Genomic DNA, 21,708 nt, shown 5'->3' with positions numbered 1-21,708 from the left:
GGAAAATTGAAAGTGAAATGAAGGCAAAACGTATGCAATGTATGTATACGATTTAAAATTTATTGTTTTATATCATGCATAAACAATTATATAGCGCATACATTTTATACAAGACCTCTAGAAATAACATAAATTATATTTTTGATAACAATTTCTACACTTATTTTTAATTCCCTATATTTAAAAACTCCCATTTCCAACACATTAATAAATTTCGAAATAAAAAATTGTTTTAAAACTTGAAAACATAAATAGCCTCATGATGGAATACATACATTTATATTTTCCTTATTTTTGTAAACAGTACTAATTTGGGGGCAATAAAAAGGTATTATGTTTGACCCCAAATTAGCACATATGTAAGCAAGCCAATTTGTAGTTGTATAAATTTGCATAAATTTGTATAAATTTGCATATGATATATTATTTTTCATAAAAATAATGCATGTATTGGGTATCTCAATTTGTATGATATATTTTACATTCAAGTGTATTATTAAAAAGATTTATAAAAAGTTAATACTTCTTTATATACATCAAAAGGGATATCTGTAGGATTGTTATTTTGATTAAAAATAATATTGTCTTTTACAATTTTATCATTATTTTCCATATTATATTTTATAAAAAAATCAAAATTTTCTGAACTTATTTTATCTCCAATAGATCCAACAAAATTTTTTAATTTTTCAATATTTATTTTTTTTTTTTTTTCCATATCAAGTATATTAAAATGTTTTTGAAATGTTTCTTCAAAATCAATAACTTGAAATAGTTTCCTTTTTAATAATGTTAAAAAAATTGGTAATGTCATTTTATTTATCTTTTTTATTTTCATTTCCTTTTCAAATTTTTTAACATCATTCCAATCATATATTTGTTTTAATGTTCTAGCCATTTTTGGAAATAAATTTATATCGACTTCTCCTAACCTTCCTACGTCATAATATTTAAATAGCAACTCTGCTTCGGAAAAATACTTCACAATTTTATTCCTAAAAAGGGGCATAAAAGGGGGGGAAATAAAGTGGTCATAAAAAGGGGGGGAAATAAAGTGGTCATACAAAGTTGGCATACAAAGTTGGCATACAAAGTGGGCATACAAAGTTGGCATACAAAGTTGGCATACGCTGTGTCACACATTTTACTATAACATGCCATCTTTTCATATTTTTCTTTTTTGTGTTTGTTTGTACCTGGTTTGCTGTATCCTTTCTAATGTTAGATCATTTTGATCGTTCATATTATTTAATATTTTCCAAACAATTTTTTTTGTAACTTCATTTTCATATCCCATACTATCATAGTTATTATGAAAATCTGTTAATTCCATTTTTTATCGAAAATGTGAAAAAAAAAAAATAAAATAAACAAAATAAACAAAATAAAAAATAAAAAAAAAGACCGTATTTTTTTTATTTTCCTTTCTTTTATTTATCAAGTATTATCATTGTAAAAATTTGCATAGGAATGTAACAAATAATAAAATTGAAAAAAAAAAAAAAAAAAAAAAAAAAAAAGGAAAAAAAAAAAAAAAGAAAAAGATCGGAAAGCATAAAATAATAATAAATTCATAGCTTATGACTTTTATTTTTTAATTAACAAAACTAATTACATATATTTCGTTTTTCTCATTTTTTTTCACAAAAATTTAAATAATTATGGGAGAATAATACACACGTGTTTCAGTAAAAATATGTAACGCTTAAATGTAACGCTTAAATGTAACGCTTAAATGTAACGCTTAAAAGTTGAACAATTTTCAACAATTCAAATGCCTAGAAATAGTCTAGAAATAGTCTAGAAATAGTGAATATATAAAAAATGGGTGTCCATTATTTTTATAGTACTTTTATAATTTATTTAAAAAAATAAAAATGAGGTAGTGATAATGTTATACTAATTTAAATACAATATAAAATACGAAGATGGAAAATTAAAATAAATAAAAATAAGCGAAATAAAAGAATTATAAGATAAGTTATACATATTAATAATTTTTGTGTTTAATTTAGAAAAGTATCACAATAAAAAAAAAAAAAAAAAAAAGACATAAACTTCTATGTGCAACATGTTTATAATTATCTCATGAAAAATAAATATATGTATTATTGAAAGGTGGATGATGCTAGGAATTCTCTCATTGTGTGTCTGTCTGTATGTCTGTCTGTATGTCTGTCTGCATGTCTGTGATATTGAGTATTTGTGTGTGTGATTATTGTGTTTTTAATTTTTGACCATATCCAAGCTCCTTATTTAGCTGTTTTTTTGCATAAAACTTTATAATTTCATCAATTATTATTACGGGAAATGACCACAAAAATACTAAAAACCAATCATGTAATGTTAATGGCACAACCCCAAATATACCAGCTAATGGTGGGAAATATATTATTAAGCAATGAAGAAATAGAGAGCCGATTGTTGCAAGTACTAAATACATATTTCGCCAAGGTGGTAATACGAATAAGGAATTATATTCGCTTAGTGCATTTAACGCATTGAACATTTCAATTAAAACTAAAACAGATAATGATAGTGTACTTGCCTAAAAAATGAAGAGATATACAAATAGGTGTGCACATCGTTAGGGTTTCTAAAAATGGCATATAATTAGCATAAACATCATATGCATATGATTAGATATACATGTGCGAAGCGGCAGTAGAAATTACCTTGACCTTTCCAGCAGAAAAATAAGAACATAAATCTTCTGACATATCATACACTTTATTTACATTAAAATTTGACCATGTTTTACATTGGTTGTAATGAGAAAGTTGGTAGAAATTTATCAATGTATGATTATCCATATCTGGGTAAAACATGTACCAATATATAAATATCGACACTGTAGCTATTCCAACATATGTTCCTATGACTATGTATCTTAGCAGGGTTAGCCCGTTTATTAAATTGTCGTTTCTGTGTCGGGGCTTGCACTTCATTACGTCGTGCTCGGGGGGGTTGAATCCTGAGAAGTGAGAAGTGGTGGGAAGTGGTGAGAAGTGAAAACGGGGTGAAAACGGAGCAAAAACGGGGCGAAAAACGGGGCAAAAACGTCGTAATAAGTGTAGGGCGGCGCTTACCGAGGGCAGTGGCGGGCAAGCCGTCCGTGACCAAATTGACCCAAAGGAGCTGGACGGGAGCCAAACTGTCGGGTATGCCAAGAATGGCAGTAATGAAAATCGAAGCGACTTCTCCAATATTACTACTTATAAGATATCGTATAAAAGCTTTCATGTTGTTATATATACATCGACCTTCTTTAATAGCTTCAACAATGGTGTTAAAATTATCATCAGCCAAAATAATATCAGAAGCTTCTTTAGCAACTTGTGTTCCATTTATACCCATGGCAATTCCTATGTCAGCAGATTTGAGAGCCGGAGCATCATTTACACCATCACCTGTCATAGCAACAGTTTCTCCTAAATCTTTTAAAATTTTGACAATATTTTTTTTATGTTTTGGTTCAGTTCTACAGAATACTATTTGTTGATAATTTTTTAAAATATATTTTTGTTTTTCTAATGGTAAATCTTCAAATTCACGTCCATTAAAACAACAACTATATTTATCTGTATCATCATGATTCAATATGTTAATTTCTTTAGCAATAGCTTTAGCAGTATCTATATTATCACCGGTTATCATAAAAACCCGAATACCTGCCAAATGACATAAACTAATAGCTTTTCCTACATATTTTCGTGGTGGATCAATAATTCCCAATCCTCCTATATATATTAAATCATGTTCTAATTTATAATAATCTTCAGAATTTTTTATATTAATATCATTAGATTTAACTTTTTTATATGCAAAACTTAAAGTTCTTAAAGCTCTTTTTCCCATATTTTTTATTTTATTTAAAATTTCATTTTTTAATGAATCTGTTAATGGGCGTATATCATTTTTTGACATATAATATTTACATCTATTTATAATATTTTCTGGTGCACCTTTACAATATAAAATATATTCATTTTTACTATTTTCTACAACAACACTCATTAATTTACGTTCACGAGTAAATTCAATAATTCTCATAATGGTACATTCGTTTCTCCATGCAGATACACATTTACTTGGAAATGTTGGTTCAGATTTTTTGTCCGAAATTTTATTTTTTTTATATGTAGAAGAATCATGACCACCATTTAGATCACTATTTTGTTTGGTTATATTATTTATTTTTTCATATTCCATTGATATTTTATTATTTTTTGTGTTATTAGGAAGTATATTAAAATTATGTACAAAATGAAGTAAAGCCAATTCGGTACTATCTCCAAATGTTTTAACGATTTTATTATTAACATTACATAATATACTAGCTTCATTACAATTACATAAACACATATAAAAATGATAATCAAAATCGGAATAAATATATTTATTTATTTTATCATCTATAATTTTACTACCTCTACTTATTATTGTATTAACATTTGATTTCATATTTATTAATGGTTCTCTTTCATAATCTGTATCATCATCATCATCATCTATTATATTTTTACTTATTTTTTTTTTATAACTAGATTCATTATTTGGTGATTCTTTTAATTTATTAAAAAAAGAATCATTTTCATCATCTTGATTTGTTTCATAAAAAAAAAATGTATCTCCTCTTTGACATAATTGATACTCTTTTAATGTATTCGATTCTCGAAATATATGAAAAACAGTAGCTGTCATTTGATTTGTAGTTAATGTTCCAGTTTTATCTGAACATATAACAGTAGTACATCCTAATGTTTCAACACTTTGCAATTTTCTAACAATAGCATTTTTTTTAACCATTCTACGTGTACCTAAAGCTAAGCAAGTAGTTATAACTGCTGGTAATCCTTCAGGAATTGCAGCAACTGCTAATGCTACACTTATTTTAAAATAATATAAACATCCATATAAAAATGATTCATGAATTGGATCTGAAAAATGTTTAAAATTAATTATCCATACAGTTACACAAATAATAAATATAATTTTTGATAACTGTTTTCCAAATGAATCAATTTTTATTTGCAATGGTGTATCTGTTTCTTCATTGTTAGATTCTATAACTGCATGTTGTATATTACCAATTTCAGTGTTCATACCAATTTTGATTACAACAGCTGTACATCTACCTGCCACTATAGCTGTAGAAGAAAATAATATATTTTTTTTTAATTGAATCTCACAATTTTTTAATGATTCATCTAATTTTTCTACATATTTATCAACAGAACATGATTCACCAGTTAACATACTTTGCTCTGCTTTAATACTTGTTGAGAATATTTTAACTATACGAGCATCTGCTGGGGTTTTATTTCCAACACTTAATTCAATTATATCACCAACAGTTAAATATTTGCTATCTATAATTTCCCATTTTCCATCTCTTAACACTTTTGCTTTTGTTGGTTGTAATTGTTTCAATGCTTCTAAAGATTTTTCTGCATTACATTCTTGCCATACTCCAACTGCGGCATTTAATATAAGTATCATTAATATAACAACGGGTTCTATGAAATCACATAAAGCTACTTCATTATCTTTCATATCTAATAATGTTAATGCAAAACTAACAAAAGCTGCTAAAAGTAATATTTTTACTAACAAATCATCAAATTGATTTAATATCAATTCTAAAATTCCTTTTTTTTTCTCAACTTCTAATTCATTAAATCCATATTGCATTATTCTTTTTCTTATTTCATTTTCGGATAAACCCCGATTCTCATCCACCTTTACTGCTCTTAACACATCTTCTACATTGTATATATGCGCATATTTCAAAATATTTTCCATTATATATTAATAATATTAATTGGTATTTTGTATATTTATTTTTTTGACAAAATGGTGAACAGTTTATTATACATCGAAATGTATTGGAAATATTCTCGACACACATGTATACATATATATATTGTATACATATATATATTGTATACACATATATACCTCTTCTTATTTTAAATTATATTTCTACTTATTTACATGCATACAATCACATACACATATATGCATATACTCACGAGCATATGCTACGACGAAAAGCAAACGCTTCAAATAAAAAATTTTATCATAGATTAAAATAACTGTGACTCAAAATTTTGTATAATATTTTTTTAAAATGTTATGAAAAAAAAAAAAAAAAAAAAAAAACAAATATAATCACTGTAATGTTTATTTAACACATAATACGCATAAATACATACATGTACATACGTGATGTGTTTTTCTTGTTTCTTTTGGAGATCAATTATTTTGCAAATCCAGAGAGTAATTTTTATATTATTATTTTTTTAAACTTTTTTTATCTCAATTTATGTACTTTATATATATATCTAAATCAAAATATTTATAATGCTTTTCACGTACATACTTATAATAATATATGTGTATATATTATATATATATCCTAAATTTACTATGCATTTTTTGGCATTATAAAAACAAAAAGAAAAGCACAAGGGGGGAAAAAAGAAAAGAAAATAATAAAATATAAAACAAGGGATAATATATATATATATATATATTTATTTATTAAAACAGGAAAAAAAAGTATACATAAATAAGCATATCTATTTTACATACATAACAATATGATAAAAAATTTTGTAAAAATTTAAGCTTATTAATAAGAGCATTATTCGTATATAATATATATTGTGTACATTTTAATAAATAAAACATCCTACATTTTAATATTTTTTTTTAGCGATTTTTTTTTTTTTTTTTTTTTTTTTTAGTGTTACGAGATCGTGTTAAGTATGAAATTATTAATAAATGAAAAAATTATCATGAAAATTGATATTATTTCTAAATTTTCAATTATTTTAAAAATAATATGTTAAGTATGCATAAAATTATTTTTTTTCTATTTGCATTGTAGAAAAGTGACACAAAATAAAATATATCTCAACTAAGAAAAAAAAAAAAATAATTAGTCCATACCTAATAATTATATATAAATTAAATCAAAATTGTGTATAAGAAAAAGCGTAAATACCATATAGTGATTATAATATGCAAGAGCAAATTAACAACAATATATATTATGTTTTTTTTAATATGCTCATATATCTATTCATTTATTTTATAAATATTTTTGCCTAATTTATATCTTTATAACATTTTATTTCTTTCATAAGAATAATAAAATTTTTGACCATGATATTTGGCAACTAACACATTTTTTTCTTTTTTTTCTATCATTATATATTACGCGTGTAAAATAATCATATGTGCATTTAGCAAATACACATAATGATATAATACTAAAATTTATAGTAATAATTTTTTTAGATAAATATTTATGAACAGTCATAAAAAAAAATATATTCTTTGTAATGTTAATAAATATATTACCCCCAATATATATGTATGTAAAAATTTGTGTCAAAATATTCATAAGATGATATGATAAATATATATTTTAGGAATTTCGTTACCCTTTTCATATTACATTGGATATAATTATTTACTTTTGTTGTTTGGGAAAAAGGAAAAAAATAATAATTTTGTAAAATATCTTTACATACAAAAATATTATTTTGTATATATATAATATTATTCCGTCTTTAAATAAATAAATTTATGTAAAAAAATTGGATAAACTGGCTTATACCTCATTGTTAATAATCATTTCTATACCTTATGAGGTCGAATAGGGTCATATAAATATGAACATGTGAATATGAACATGTAAATATGAACATGTAAATATTAACATGTAAATATTAACATGTAAATATGAACATATTGATATGGCTACCCAAAAGTATAGGGATGGAGAAATATATTTTTTCACTTATAAGCTTAATACATAAAAGCGTATAACACCAGTTTATATATGCATATATTTTATCTATTTTCATCATATAATTATAAAAAATATGACAAACAAAAGAAAAAGATAACATTCTTTTTGATAACTTACGATTTCAACCTTTTCATTTTGGAGTAGTCAAATTAAAATTTATAAATTATCCCATTTAATTATTAACAGTTCATGCAAAAAAATATACGGTAATATTTTGTGAATTCGATTGGGGAGTAATAACAAGAAATATTATATTATTTAAGGAGTTTATATTTTTCACTTGATTTTTTTGTATTCTTATTAAAACAAATTTTTTTCTAAAGTTGTGAAGTTGGCTTATTTTATTATTCTGTTTACTGTGCTATCGTTTATATTTATATATATTTATATATATATTTTTTTTTTGCAACATTTTTTATTTTTCCCCTTATTTTTTATGCGTCATTTCCTAATACGCAACAATATATGGGTAGTAAAAAAATAATAAAAATAGCTATCACGAGAATGGCAAGCGTCAAAACTTGTGGCAATATATAACTGGATATAATATTTATTATAAAGTCAGGAATATATAGACATTTTTTTTTATAAAATAAAACTATCTTTATACTTTTCCCCCTTTTTTTGACACAATGAAATGTAGTCGTTGTAATTAAAAAGCGAGTGAAAAAAACAACGAAAAAAAAAATATAAAAAAACGAAATGCTTAAAAATTAATAAAACAGGGTTTCTATAAAATATATAACGGGTTATTTTTTGAAAAACATATTTTAATTTTACTTTAAATAAAATAATAATAATAATGAATAGTGAAAATTTATCAACTTTATTACTTGAAGGGATTAACTTAATATTTGAAAAATGGTATTATATAATAATTTATTTAAAAAAAATAATTTAATATATGTTTTGCCAAAACTTGCATTTACCATCTATATGAATTATTCCTATAACTTCATGCATATCTACAATTTATATTTATTTATTTATATATAATTGAATAAATAAAAATATATAAAATTATGTTTTCCATTGATATAGGACAGTGCTCCGGCTAGCTGTAACAAATAATTGGGGTGGAACATCCTCAGAGGAAAAGAAAAAAAAGTTAATTGAATATGTCCATAATTATGTTTTATCAAGTAAGCATACAAAAAATATAAACATGTATGCATATCGATGTTTAGATACATACGTATATCGAATTAACCACTAAAAGTGCATTGGTATTGTTTTATTGCTTATATAGTCCAATTAAATATACATATATATATATATATATATATATATATATATATATATATATATACATACATACATATATATATATTATTTTATTTTATTTTCCATATCTATTCTCAAGATACGACACCCAAAGATAAACTTTGCGACTATTTGAGAGATGAAGTTAACACACTTTTTAATGTGGATCTTGATGATGATAGTGATGTAATATGAAAATATAATAAACGAATAAATAATAGAAATATAAAGAAAAGTATGAAAAGTATGAAAAATATAAATTTATTAATAATTGTGCTCTTTATTTTTTTTTCTAATTTGTAGATCGAAGTTTCGGATTTAATATTAGATCTTTACAAAGATTTAAAAAACAATAATTTAGAAATAATTGAAAAAATTCGAAATATACAAGAATCCGATTTAAACTCTTGTAGAGAACATAATTTAATACAAGAAGCGAATATAGATGAAGAAGAAGATTCAGCTAGCGAATATTCAGATGAGAATGATTCCAATGAAGCATATTCAGACTCATATCAATCAGAAGATATGCAATAAATAAAGCTTGTTCAAATTCATAAAAATTTCCTATATATATATATATATATGTGTGTGTGTGTACAGAATAAGTCAAATATATGCATATTTTTTTTTTTCCTGTGATAAAAATTACTTTTGTCTATTAAACACATTGATAGCAACAAGAATAAGGAACATTTGCTATATCAAATTATTGTGTGTCATTTTGAAATATTCAGTAAGGAAAAAACATGTACAAGTCATACATAACGGATAAAATAATCTGAACCGTTCATGTTTTTTTTTTATAATTTATACTAATAATTACATAATTTATATACTTCATATTGCAAATAGCTATATTTCATCATATTTTTTTTTAAGGGGAATTTATTCTAGCTATATGAAAAAATCACAAATATGTATTTTTTCACAATATATTTTTTCACAATGTATTTTTTCACAAATGCATTTTTTCACAATCTATTTTTTCACAAATGATTTACTTTATCTTTCGCTTATGAAAAAAATAACCAAAGAATTTATGGATATTCCAAAGATTATAAGAGTTTTTCGAGTATCAATGCATAAGCATAAGCATAAACATATTTAGCAATTGTTTCTTTTTTTTATTTCTTCCATTTTTTGTTTGAAATGTTTTTATTATTATGATAATTTGTTTTTTTATAATTATATATACAAGTGTATTTTTTTATTTCATAATATAAACTATATAAAGATTTCTTTACCTTAGCATTATATGTATTTTAAAAAATAATCATTAATTATGGATATGCGCATTGACATAGATATATAATTTGTATATTTTTCATGGCCAAATAACACACACACACACATTCTTGCTTCATTATTATGTTGGAACATGACATATTTCAAATTTAAGTAAATATACTATATGTGTAGTTTTGTTCCATATAATAATTTTATAAGAACGAAGAAAATATATATGATTTTTTCAATTCGGTATTAATAATATAATGGCAATTGAGAAAAAAAATAAAAAGCAAAGAAAATATTAACTATGTATATTATATATACAAACTGAATAATTCTTATGTATCCTTGAATCAACAAATTTAGATGAAAATTTTAGTATACATTGTTTTTTAAGCGGTTTGTGTTTTTGCCCTTTTATTGAAATGGATATATATTATATATATATTATATATATATGTGTGTATGTGCGCGGTTTTTCCTATTGTTATTAATAATAAATATATTTTTATTTTTATATTTCTTATTTATTTATGATATTTAAAAAATATAATTACCATTTTTCGATTAAAATGTAGTGTTTCTTTTACGTCTCGGATCTTAAATGAAATTTATAAAATAAATTTACTTATTTGGAAAATATGAATCCAGAATTATCAAGTTTAGAACCCATCGAGGAAACTGACAGATTAACCAAAGACGATCTGTATAGTCAAAAAAATACAAATTGTGAATTTAAAAAACTTACAAAAAATATAGAAAATGAAGAAAATGAAGAAAATGAAGAAAATGAAGAAAATGAAGAAAAATTATGTGAAGAGTTTGGAACTACAATGGATGACATTGATATGGATGAAACCAAAATGTGCAAAACAATTTTAAATAATAAAAAAAGTAATAATTCAGAAATAAATGATATGAATGCTAATAATATGAATGCAAACAATAGACTAGAAACTGTTATAAAAATCCAAGAAGTTGAAAAAAAATATGATGATATAATAAATTTATATGACGAAAATAGTTCACATAAAATAGATAATGAAGAATTATATCATAGTGATGATAATTCTCTAAAAGAAACAAAATTAAGTAACAACATAATTGCAAGCTTAGCAAACAATTCTATTGAAAATAAACAAGATTCGCCTAAAATGGCATGTGAAAATAATATGAATATTGAAACATGCGGTCAAAATTGTAAAAACACAGATCAGCCTGCAATCGCAAGTGAAACAAAATGTGAATCCTCTTACGCTGATAATAAAAATGTAGACAAAATTAGTGACAAAAATTGTGACAAAAATTGTGATATAAATTGTGACAAAAATTGTGATAAAAATTGTGATATAAATTGTGACAAAAATTGTGATAAAAATTGTGATATAAATTGTGACAAAAGTGTAGACAAAAGTGTAGACAGAAATAACCAAAGCATTACAAAGAAATACAGCAACAATAATAATTGCATACAAAATGGTGAGCAAAAAGAATATCGAAAAAATGTAAATTATAAAATGACAAACTGGGAAAAAGAAAATGAAAAAATTAAAGAGTTATATAAAAATGATAAAAATACTAATATAATTATTTATAAACGTATGTACCAATCATATATTTTTTTAAAAAAAGAATACAATGAATTAATAAATGAAAATAGGAAAAAATTTGGAATAAATAAAAAACTAAAATATGAATTAGATAATTTAAAAAATTATAATTATTATTCTAATTATTTTTTAAATCATGATTCAGAAAATATATTAGAAGATTTAGCCTCAGGAATAAGTAACATATTTAAATGGATAGATATAGAAAATAAAATAGGACAAAAAAATTATGACAATGCTATTAATGTTTTTAAAAATGGTAATTATAATATTCAGAATAATTTACAAAATTATGATGATTCTGAAAATAGCGAAAAAAAACAGAAAGATATATCAAATAAATGCAATTTAAACGATAAACCATATAAAAAATTGCCCAATGAGGAATATAATAAAATAAATGGAATTGAAAATTTTGAAAATTTTGAAAAATATGAAAATCAGGTTATTTTTAATAATGAAATAGTAAAAAAGGAAACTAAAGGAAATATTTTTAAAACTGATCCAGTTGAGTTAAAGAATAAAAAAGATTTTTCTATGGATATTGAAGAAATAAAAAAAAATGGAATGTTAAAACTTGATTTGATTAAAAGTACTATTATTAATAATTTTATTCCAAGCTATATTTATAATGATTTGAATAATGAATCGTCTACAAATTTGATTTCAAAAAAAAGCGAAACAGAAGTAGAATCACCACAAAATGAAAAAATAAACAATATTAACGTTACTCTTACAGATAATGTAAACTATTCAAATACGGAAAAAAAAGACGATAATAACGATAGCAATAGCAATAGCAATAGTGTGAACCTAATTAATGGCGAGCATTTGAATCTACTAAACCCTGAATATATTGTTGGAAACCTATCCAATATTATTAACAATTTTAGAAACAATAAAAATATAAAAGACACAAACAATGTTGACGAAATAAATGAGAAAGAATCCCCTTCGAATGTTATCAATGAAAATAATAGTAAAATAGAAAAGTGTGAAAATAACAGTAAAATAGAAAAGTGTGAAAAAAATAGTTGCAACTTTGCAAACATTGTAAACGATAATAAAATTCGGAAAAAATCATTTTTATGGGAAAAAGAAAATATATTAAAAAAAAAAAATATAAAATATGCTAAGCATATTCCTTTAAAAAATGAAAAAGATGGACAATATTTTTTTAAAAACACAAATAAAATTGATAATTTTGTAGTAACTAATAATATAAATAATGAAAATATAATAGATTATCTTAAAGTTAAATTATATATGAAAAATAAAAATAAGAGAATTGGAAAAGTAGGTACTAAATTTGTTGGGAATATTCATGGAGAAGACAAACAAAATATAGAATATGAAAATAAAAATAGCTTAAACAGTTTCAAAAATTGTGATAAAAAAAAACAAAACCCTAATAATACAATAAATGGGAAACCAAGTTATTACAAGGGTAGAATCCAGTTCGATAGAAAAAACATTATACATGATAAAAACCTTAACAAAATAAATATTCAAAAAGATTCGATTTTTCACATATCTAATTTTAAGGAAAATAAATATATACCCATAAATTTAAATGCTCTTTTTTTGGGTGATGATAAAAAAAAAAACAATTTAGATTCAGAACTTAGTATAAATAATTTAAAAAAAAATATGCGTTTTATTTTAAAAAAAAAAAATAACAAAAAAAAAAATAACTCTCAAATAAGCAACATTTCAAATACAGAATTAGATAACCATATGAATAATTCAGATTTTGAAAAAAATGAAATATCTAAGACAATAATTAAAAAATTGAATATTTCAGAAAAAGAAATAAAAAATGAAAATAAATTATACTATTTTAAAAATAATAAAGAAAATGTAGATAAGTCTAAACATTTTTTTAAAAAATATATCACAAAAAATCAAAAACGAAAATTTATTTTTAATATATTAAATAAAAGAATATTAAAAAATAAATCTAAAAATAAAAAAATAGGTATTTATCAAATTGAAGAAAATATAAATTATACCAATTTTTGCCAAATATTTAATTGTTTTATAAAATCGACCAATAACTATCCAAATTCAAAACACACATATCAACTTGTTAAGAAAAAAAAAAAAGTTATTACTAATCAGGATTGTGATATAAATACAAAAAAACGGCTAACTTACTTTTGTCTATTTAAAAGGCGTCTAAAAGGGGGAGTCAAAAATGGGCAGGCTGAGAATGGCCAAGTCAAAAATGGGCAGGCTGAAAATTGCCAAGTCAAAAATGGCCAGGCTGAAAATGGGCAGGGTGAAAATTGTGATGGGGTTGAAAAGCCCAATTTAGAGAAAAATAGTGACAATGAAAAAAATGTAATATTGAGCAAATTCAATGAAGATCCTGTTTTCGATATAGATGATGATATGTTAGAAAAATATATTTTTAAAGAAACAGAAGAAGTAAGATCAGATGTTCTAATAGAATTTAAAGAAGCTCTAACAAAACATATACAATCTCTTAACATATTAGATAAAAAAATTAACAAAATTGAATGTAAAAGTGATAACGAAGATATAATAATTATTGGAGTTAAAATATATTTATATGATACATATACATTATTATTTGTTTATGCATTAAATAGTATTGAATATAGTGTAAAAAAATGGATTCAAAATAATATAGATAAATTAAAATTATATATAAAAAAATATAACTCAAATGTTTTGAATTTTTTTAAAACACACTCTATAAATATGTTTTCTTTTTTTTGTATCTTTTTAAATATTATAGAAAATTATATCCATCAATTTCCTTTTTACTTTTCCATTTCGTTTGATGACTTGACGTGGCAAATTTAGTCCAGCCCAGCAAATGTACCAATCTACCAATCTACCAAATAAACAAATATAGCAAATGTAGCATGATCTACATAACAATGTAATCTAATTTTACATGCTTTAATTCAGTTCAAGTTGTACCCATTTCGTCGAAACCAGTACATAGAATGTGGTCATATTTTTTTTTTTTTTTGCACTTGATTTAATTGGCTACCTAACCTTTGTTTCTATAATAGTAGCAATGTGTTTGTGGTAATCTAATACCATTATTTATAATACTCTTTAACAATTAAAATAATAATTAGTAACACTTTTTTTTTTAAACTTATTTAAGATAGAAAAAGATGTGTGTATTATTTTTTTTTTATTCTATGCATATAAGTGCAAGTGTCTAGTTCCTTTTCAAATTGGCAATACCTTTACAATTTTTTACATTTTTTACTTTTTTTACTTTTTTTACTTTTTTTACATTTTTTACATGTGTATATGCATGTATAGTTTACAGATCAAGCTCGAATTAAAGCTAAAATTGAATTTTTTTTTTTTTTTTTTTTTTTTTTTTAAATATATATGATAACTTTTACAAACCGTCTTCTTACCTGTTTTCTCAATTTGCTGATAATACTAAGAAAATAAAATTAATAATTCGTGTTTATACATAATAAAAGCTGTCTTAAATTGGTTCTTACTATGCAGTATGCAGTATAGTGTGCATGGCTAATGACGTTTGAATGGTTATCTTCTCTTTAGACTTGGAATAAATTTGTTTTTTCTTTTTTTTTCCAATTTAATAATTAATAAAATACAGGTTTTAGATTATATTTCTATTTTTAAGACAAAATTAGATTGAATTGCAATATGAAATATTTTATAGTTTTTAATATTTTTCTTTATTTTTATAAAACAAATAAATATAATATTGAGGATAATATATATTCTCATGTATCTTATCAAAAAAAAAATCAATTTCTCAAATTAAATTTAACAAATTTATCAAATGATATTGAAATAACAAATCAAGGAAAAAGAATTTTATATGATTTGTCAAGAAGACGAAGAAATAAAAAACGACGAAATAAAAGGCGAGGAAAAAAACGTAGGGGGTTTGGAAGGTTATGGAGAAAAAAAAATAAAAATAAAAATGCAAGACGAAATAAAAGAAAAAATAGAAAAGAAGCTCGTAGAAGAAAAAGAGAGCTCAAACGAGCTGAACGAAAAAGAAAAAAAAAGCAAAAAAAACAAATGAAAAGAGAAAAAAAAGAAAGAAGAAAAAAGCAAAAACAAGAAAGAGAAAGAGAAAGAGAAAGAGAACAAAACAGAGTTGAACCTAACGAATTAAAAAATACTGAACCCATATTAAATAATCAAACTGGAAACCAAATTGGAAACCAAGCTGTAAATCAAACTGGAAATAATAACAACTCTCTTGATTCAAAATTAACAAATAATGAAGCGACAGAAAATGAAGAAGAAGAAGAAGAAGATAATGTAAATGAATATAATGATGATATTAAAGAAGATGGAAGAAATAAAAAATCTAATTATTCTCCTCAAAATTATGAACAAACAAATATTCCAAAATCTATAAATAGCCCATATTATAAAGAAATAGATAGCAATATTAAAATAGTAAATATTGCAAAATTAGAACATGAATCTAAGCATGAAATTGTTGATAAAATTAAAAAGGCCTTAGAAGTTCTTGGATAAAAATGTGAAAAAAAAAAAAAAAAAAAAAAAAAAGAGGAGATATATATATCCTTTATCTTATAAATAATAAGAACCATTTTGTAAATAAATATGACCCTAACATTCTAAGGAGAATTATAAAATTCGTTGACTGACAAATATAACAGTATTGTAAAATAATTTTTTTTTTTTTTTTTTTTTAACAATTATTATATCATCAGTTTTGCTGTACAATTTGTTTTGGAATTTTCCAACTTTATTCCTTCATATATAAAAATAAAAAATAAAAAATAAAAAATAAAAAATAAAAAATATAAAAATATAAAAATATATATATAAATATATATAAAAACATATAAAAACATTTTACCAATTAACATTTTTTTTTTTAACTTTTTATTTCACCACAATTGTAGAAAAATATACATACATACGCAACCCTGTATGCATATCAAATTTTTTTTTCCTTAAAAGATTCCAAACCCGTATTATTATTATACATACATAATACTATATTTTATTTGCCTGCTTAATCATAGTTATATGATCGTATGTATATCAATTTTCTTTCGACATATCGTTTTTTCCAACTTAAATAGTATTTTATAATTAAAATAAAAATTAAAATAAAAAAAAATAAAAAAAAATGAAATAAAGTGAAAAAGAACAAATAAAGTACCAAAGTGGCAAAGGTAATATTTTTATTTTTTTTTTAAATAACTCTCCTTTAACAATTTGCGTAATTAGTAGTTTCAAAAATAAACCAAAACAGACGAAATTACGAATCTCACTCATGAAGATATAAAAAGCGCAAAATAGAGCGGAAAAATAAAGCAAAAAATAGAGCGAAAAATAGAGCGAAAAAACGAAAAAAACTGATAAAACGAATAAAGCCAAGCCAAGTCCGACCAAGCCAAGCACATGGATGAAAAAAGAAAACACCATAAAAAAAAAAAAGTTGGAAAAAAAGCTAAAAATAAAAAAATCAATAAAAATGTAAACAAAAAATATCATAAAGCCTTTACATTTAGTGGAGGAATAAATAGTGCCCATCGACGAAAACAACATCTATATGAATTGGAAGAAAAAAAGTTACGAATTAATAAAACAATAAAAGAGGGGTATAAAAATAGTCCTATTATTGTAGCTGTTCATGGTCCTAAAGGTGTTGGAAAAAGCACATTAATAAAAAGCATAATTAAATATTATGTTGGTATTAATATAAATGAAATAAATAAGCCTATATCAATTTTTACAAAAAATTTAAAAAGATATACATTTATAGAAATAAATGATGATATACTTCATATGATAGATATTGCAAAAATAGCAGATATTTGTTTGCTAGTAATTGATGGTAATTTTGGGTTTGAATTAGAAACATTAGAATTTACAAGCATATTGAATACTCATGGTATGCCAAAAGTTATAGGCGTTGTTACAAATATGGATAAATTTAAAGATAATAAAAGTATACGAAAAAGAAAAAAAAAAATTAATAAAAGGTTTTCAGAAGAAATGGTAGAAGGATCTAAAATATTTTTTCTTAGTGGAATACAAAATAATAAATATAATAAAACAGAGATCAGAAATTTATGTAAATTTTTATCAGTTATGAAAAGGCCATTAATATCTTGGAGAGAACAACATGGTTATATTCTTGGACTAAAATTAGATATCGAAGATAGTGAATTTTGTAAAAGTGAACACAAAAGTGGTCTCTTAAAAGATGAAGACAATTTTGTGGATAGTGAAGATATACAATTAGGGAAATTCCTCAACAAATGTGATGATGATATATCTGTATATGTTGAAGGTTATATATATGGATCAAAAATGTATAAAAATCAAAATGTACATATACCAAATATTGGAGATGTTCAAATAAAAAATATTAAATTATTAGATGATCCATTCAAATTGAATCAAGAAAAAAAAACTCCAAGTATTTATGCTCCAATGTCAGATGTTGGAAATCTCTCTTTTGATTTTGATAACATGTACATCCATATTCCAAATAGTAAAATTAATTTCACAAAACCGGAAATAATTCAAAAAGAAGAGAAAAACGATCCCCACATGGGCGAACAAAACAATCATCGCACGGGCGAAGAGCAAACTGGCGATACAGACAAAAGTGGCGATACAGGCGATGATGCTGACGATACTGACAAAAGTGGCGATACAGACGAAAGTGGCGATACAGGCGATGATGCTGACGATACTGACAAAAGTGGCGATACTGATGAGGATGGTGATAGTGACGGAAGTGGCGATAGTGAGGACGAAAACGCAAAGTACTTAACAGATAGCATTAGAATGGTAAGGGAATTGCAAGATTGCAAATATGTTTTTTCTAAAAATCAAGAAGAAGATAATATAAAATTGTTTGATACAAACGAAAGTGAAATTAAAGGAGGAACAGAAGAGAGACGTAAAGCCCCATCAAATGTTTATATTAGTGAAAAACAAAAAAAAAAAAAAATGGCAGAAAATTACATCAATGAAAGATCTAGAGAATATAATAACTTGCAATCGATTTTATATGAAAAAAAAAATAAAGAAGAAGATTATAATTATATTTCGAATATAAACATGTCAGATAATGAGCATGGCGAAAACGATGAAAACGATGAAAATTACAACGATTTTTATAAAAAATACGCTTTGCAAAATGACGAAAATTACAACGACTTTTGTACAAAATACGCTTTGCAAAATGACGAAAATGTTGAATCGGATTATTCAGAAAATGAAGAAATGGGTCCATACTCTAATATTGCTAACTTGATTGCTTACGAAAATAAAATAAATATAGATGTATTTTTATATAATAATAATTATATAAATAGAATAAACAACTCTTTATATTTTAAAGGAGATATAATAAATATTATAAATATAGAAAAAAGAAAAATAATAAATCAAAATACTAATTCAGATATATCTATCCAAGATATCAATATGCATATAGTAAAAAATATTATATCTAATGAAACATCTAACTTAGATAAAAATCAAGAAAATATTTATAGCTATATACATCCTAATAATTATTTTTTTAATGATATAGATTCATTTAATTTAGTAAAAGATGATGTTTTTATATTTAACAACCTTAGCATATTTATTGGAGATATTGCACAAGACCAACTTGTAGATAATTTCTTTTTGAAATATGACGAACTATATAGTTCATATTTTGTGAAAAGTGAGGATGAACAAAACGACGAAATGGACGAAAAAAACGAAAAAATGGATGACGAAATGAACGAAAAAGTGGATGACGAAATGAACGACAAAAGTGAAGCGAAAGGCGTTAGACCCATTGAGGAGAATCTTAAATTGGCTAAAGAAAAAAAAGAAAAAGAAAAAGCGAAATTTTTAGAAACAGAAGAAATTGGAATTATAAGCAATGCTTATGGGACATCAGTAAATATTGGTGAATATGTAAAAATCGAAATTATAATAAAAAGAAGTAAATTAGAAATCTTAAAAAATAATATAATCATATGTGGAGGGTTACAAAGATATGAAGAAAAAAATTCTATAATACATTGTAGAATTAAAAAACATAGATGGTTTCCTAAAGTTATGAGATCAAATGATCCTTTAATATTTTCAGTTGGATGGAGAAGATATCAAAGTATACCAATATATTCAATAAATGAAAGAAATAATGTTAGAATAAGATTTCTAAAATATACAACAGAACATATGCATTGTAATTGCACATTTTATGGACCATTAGCAGGTGTTAATAGTGGAATATTAGCTATCTATAATTATAAAAAGATTCCATTTTATCGTATATGTATAAATGGAATCATTTTAGAAACAAATAACAATATAAATATTATGAAAAAATTAAAATTAATTGGAGAACCATATAAAATATTTAAAAACACAGCTTTTGTTAAAAATATGTTTAACACAGATTTAGAAGTTTGTAAATTTATTAATTGCCCTGTTATTACACCTAGTGGAATCAAAGGTCTTATAAAAAATAAAATAAATGATAAAGGTGATTTTAGATGTACATTTTCAGATCAAATTAAAAAAAGTGATATAGTTATATTGAAATTATATGTAAATGTTTCTATTAAAAAATATTATAATTATGATATAGAAAATAAAATAAAATCGATAAATGAATTAAGATATATATATAATATTTATGTTAACCATTCTAGTGGATATAAACAAATACCATTTAGACATTTTTATCACAATAAAATTTATGTTAAACCACAATTATTAAAACAATTACCTTTTAAATCGAAACCTAAATTATTTAAAAAAATTGATCATGAAAATCAAACACAAATAAATAATAAAAAAAATGATTCTATTAATTTTAAAGCTCTAGAAAATCCTAAGTTAGCTGCTAAATGGTATCAAATGTTACACTCGATTAAAAAAAATATTATTTTAAAAAGAAAAGAAAAATCAAAATTGTCATATCATAAAAAATTAAAAACAAAAATAAAAATTCAAGAAGAAAAAGATAAAGTTGTAAAACAGAGAAAAAAAAATTCATACATAAAAAATCGAAAAGTTAAATAAATTATCCTCAAATATATCCATTATTTTATTTTAAATATTTTGAGGAAAATTAAAATAATTCATATGTGCCCTTCTTGTTTACGTTCATACTTATCCGGCTAATTATTCGGCTAATTCGATTTGTCATTTTATATCTACAACATGCTTATGTACTTATTTGTTTTATCTTTTACATTAACACTCTAAACTGTTTCTATTTCCATTTGATGAATTTTTTTCAACCATTTTGTAAATAGCGATATTTTTTAAAACTCGAATTTTAAGAAAAAAAAAAAAAAAAAAAAAAAAAAAAAAAAGAAAAAAAAAGAAAAAAAAAGAAAAAAAAAGAAAAAAAAAGAAAAAAAATTGTCTTTATTTTTATTAACAAATATATACACATTTCCCAAACATTTCCAACCCCTAATTTATCAATAATCTAAAGTAACCTAATTTTAAGGACATATTTTTGTTACTTCATTTTAAAAATAATGAAAAATAAATGGAAAACTATGTTAATAAGATTTAACAAAGGTATACTATATAACATGTCTATAAGCACAATTTATAGATAATATAAATAGAGCGACCATATTTTTCTATCTTGCCACTTCGTTATTTACACTTTTGTGGTGATAAAGAAAAAATATAAATTTCTTTACCCATTTAGTATTATGTATATCAAAATTTATGTTAATATCCAAAAATATAAATTAGTATTACCCTTAAATATTA

At 23.3% G+C, this 21,708-nt stretch overlaps 6 protein-coding genes across 6 annotated transcripts; 4 read left to right on the top strand and 2 right to left on the bottom strand.

Moving 5' to 3' along the window:
* Positions 1–496: 496 nt before the first annotated feature.
* On the bottom strand, positions 497–1,333 carry PY17X_0208500 (EF hand domain-containing protein, putative; the record flags this gene model as incomplete). Its single annotated transcript, XM_022957955.1, has 2 exons — positions 497–995; positions 1,197–1,333. The coding sequence occupies 2 exons, from the start codon at positions 1,331–1,333 to the stop codon at positions 497–499; spliced, it is 636 nt and encodes a 211-aa protein (XP_022811361.1).
* An 882-nt stretch (positions 1,334–2,215) lies between these two features.
* On the bottom strand, positions 2,216–5,805 carry PY17X_0208400 (calcium-transporting ATPase, putative; the record flags this gene model as incomplete). Its single annotated transcript, XM_022957954.1, has 3 exons — positions 2,216–2,548; positions 2,676–2,974; positions 3,090–5,805. 3 exons carry the CDS (start codon positions 5,803–5,805, stop codon positions 2,216–2,218), a joined length of 3,348 nt encoding a protein of 1,115 aa, XP_022811360.1.
* Positions 5,806–8,627: 2,822 nt separating this feature from the next.
* On the top strand, positions 8,628–9,625 carry PY17X_0208300 (pre-rRNA-processing protein TSR2, putative; the record flags this gene model as incomplete). Its single annotated transcript, XM_022957953.1, has 4 exons — positions 8,628–8,689; positions 8,867–8,967; positions 9,189–9,274; positions 9,392–9,625. 4 exons carry the CDS (start codon positions 8,628–8,630, stop codon positions 9,623–9,625), a joined length of 483 nt encoding a protein of 160 aa, XP_022811359.1.
* Positions 9,626–10,962: 1,337 nt separating this feature from the next.
* Positions 10,963–14,763, top strand: PY17X_0208200 (conserved Plasmodium protein, unknown function; the record flags this gene model as incomplete). The annotated part of the gene is made up of 1 exon (XM_725039.2): positions 10,963–14,763. One exon carries the CDS (start codon positions 10,963–10,965, stop codon positions 14,761–14,763), a length of 3,801 nt encoding a protein of 1,266 aa, XP_730132.2.
* An 837-nt stretch (positions 14,764–15,600) lies between these two features.
* Positions 15,601–16,452, top strand: PY17X_0208100 (conserved Plasmodium protein, unknown function; the record flags this gene model as incomplete). The annotated part of the gene is made up of 1 exon (XM_719769.1): positions 15,601–16,452. One exon carries the CDS (start codon positions 15,601–15,603, stop codon positions 16,450–16,452), a length of 852 nt encoding a protein of 283 aa, XP_724862.1.
* Positions 16,453–17,352: 900 nt separating this feature from the next.
* PY17X_0208000 (asparagine and aspartate rich protein 2, putative) lies at positions 17,353–20,997 on the top strand (the record flags this gene model as incomplete). Its single annotated transcript, XM_719770.1, has 1 exon — positions 17,353–20,997. One exon carries the CDS (start codon positions 17,353–17,355, stop codon positions 20,995–20,997), a length of 3,645 nt encoding a protein of 1,214 aa, XP_724863.1.
* Between the last annotated feature and the right edge of the window lie 711 nt (positions 20,998–21,708).

This window comes from Plasmodium yoelii (genome assembly GCF_900002385.2).
Source record: "Plasmodium yoelii strain 17X genome assembly, chromosome: 2".
NCBI classification, from domain to species: domain Eukaryota; phylum Apicomplexa; class Aconoidasida; order Haemosporida; family Plasmodiidae; genus Plasmodium; species Plasmodium yoelii.
This window is presented reverse-complemented; position numbering and strand designations above follow the sequence as displayed.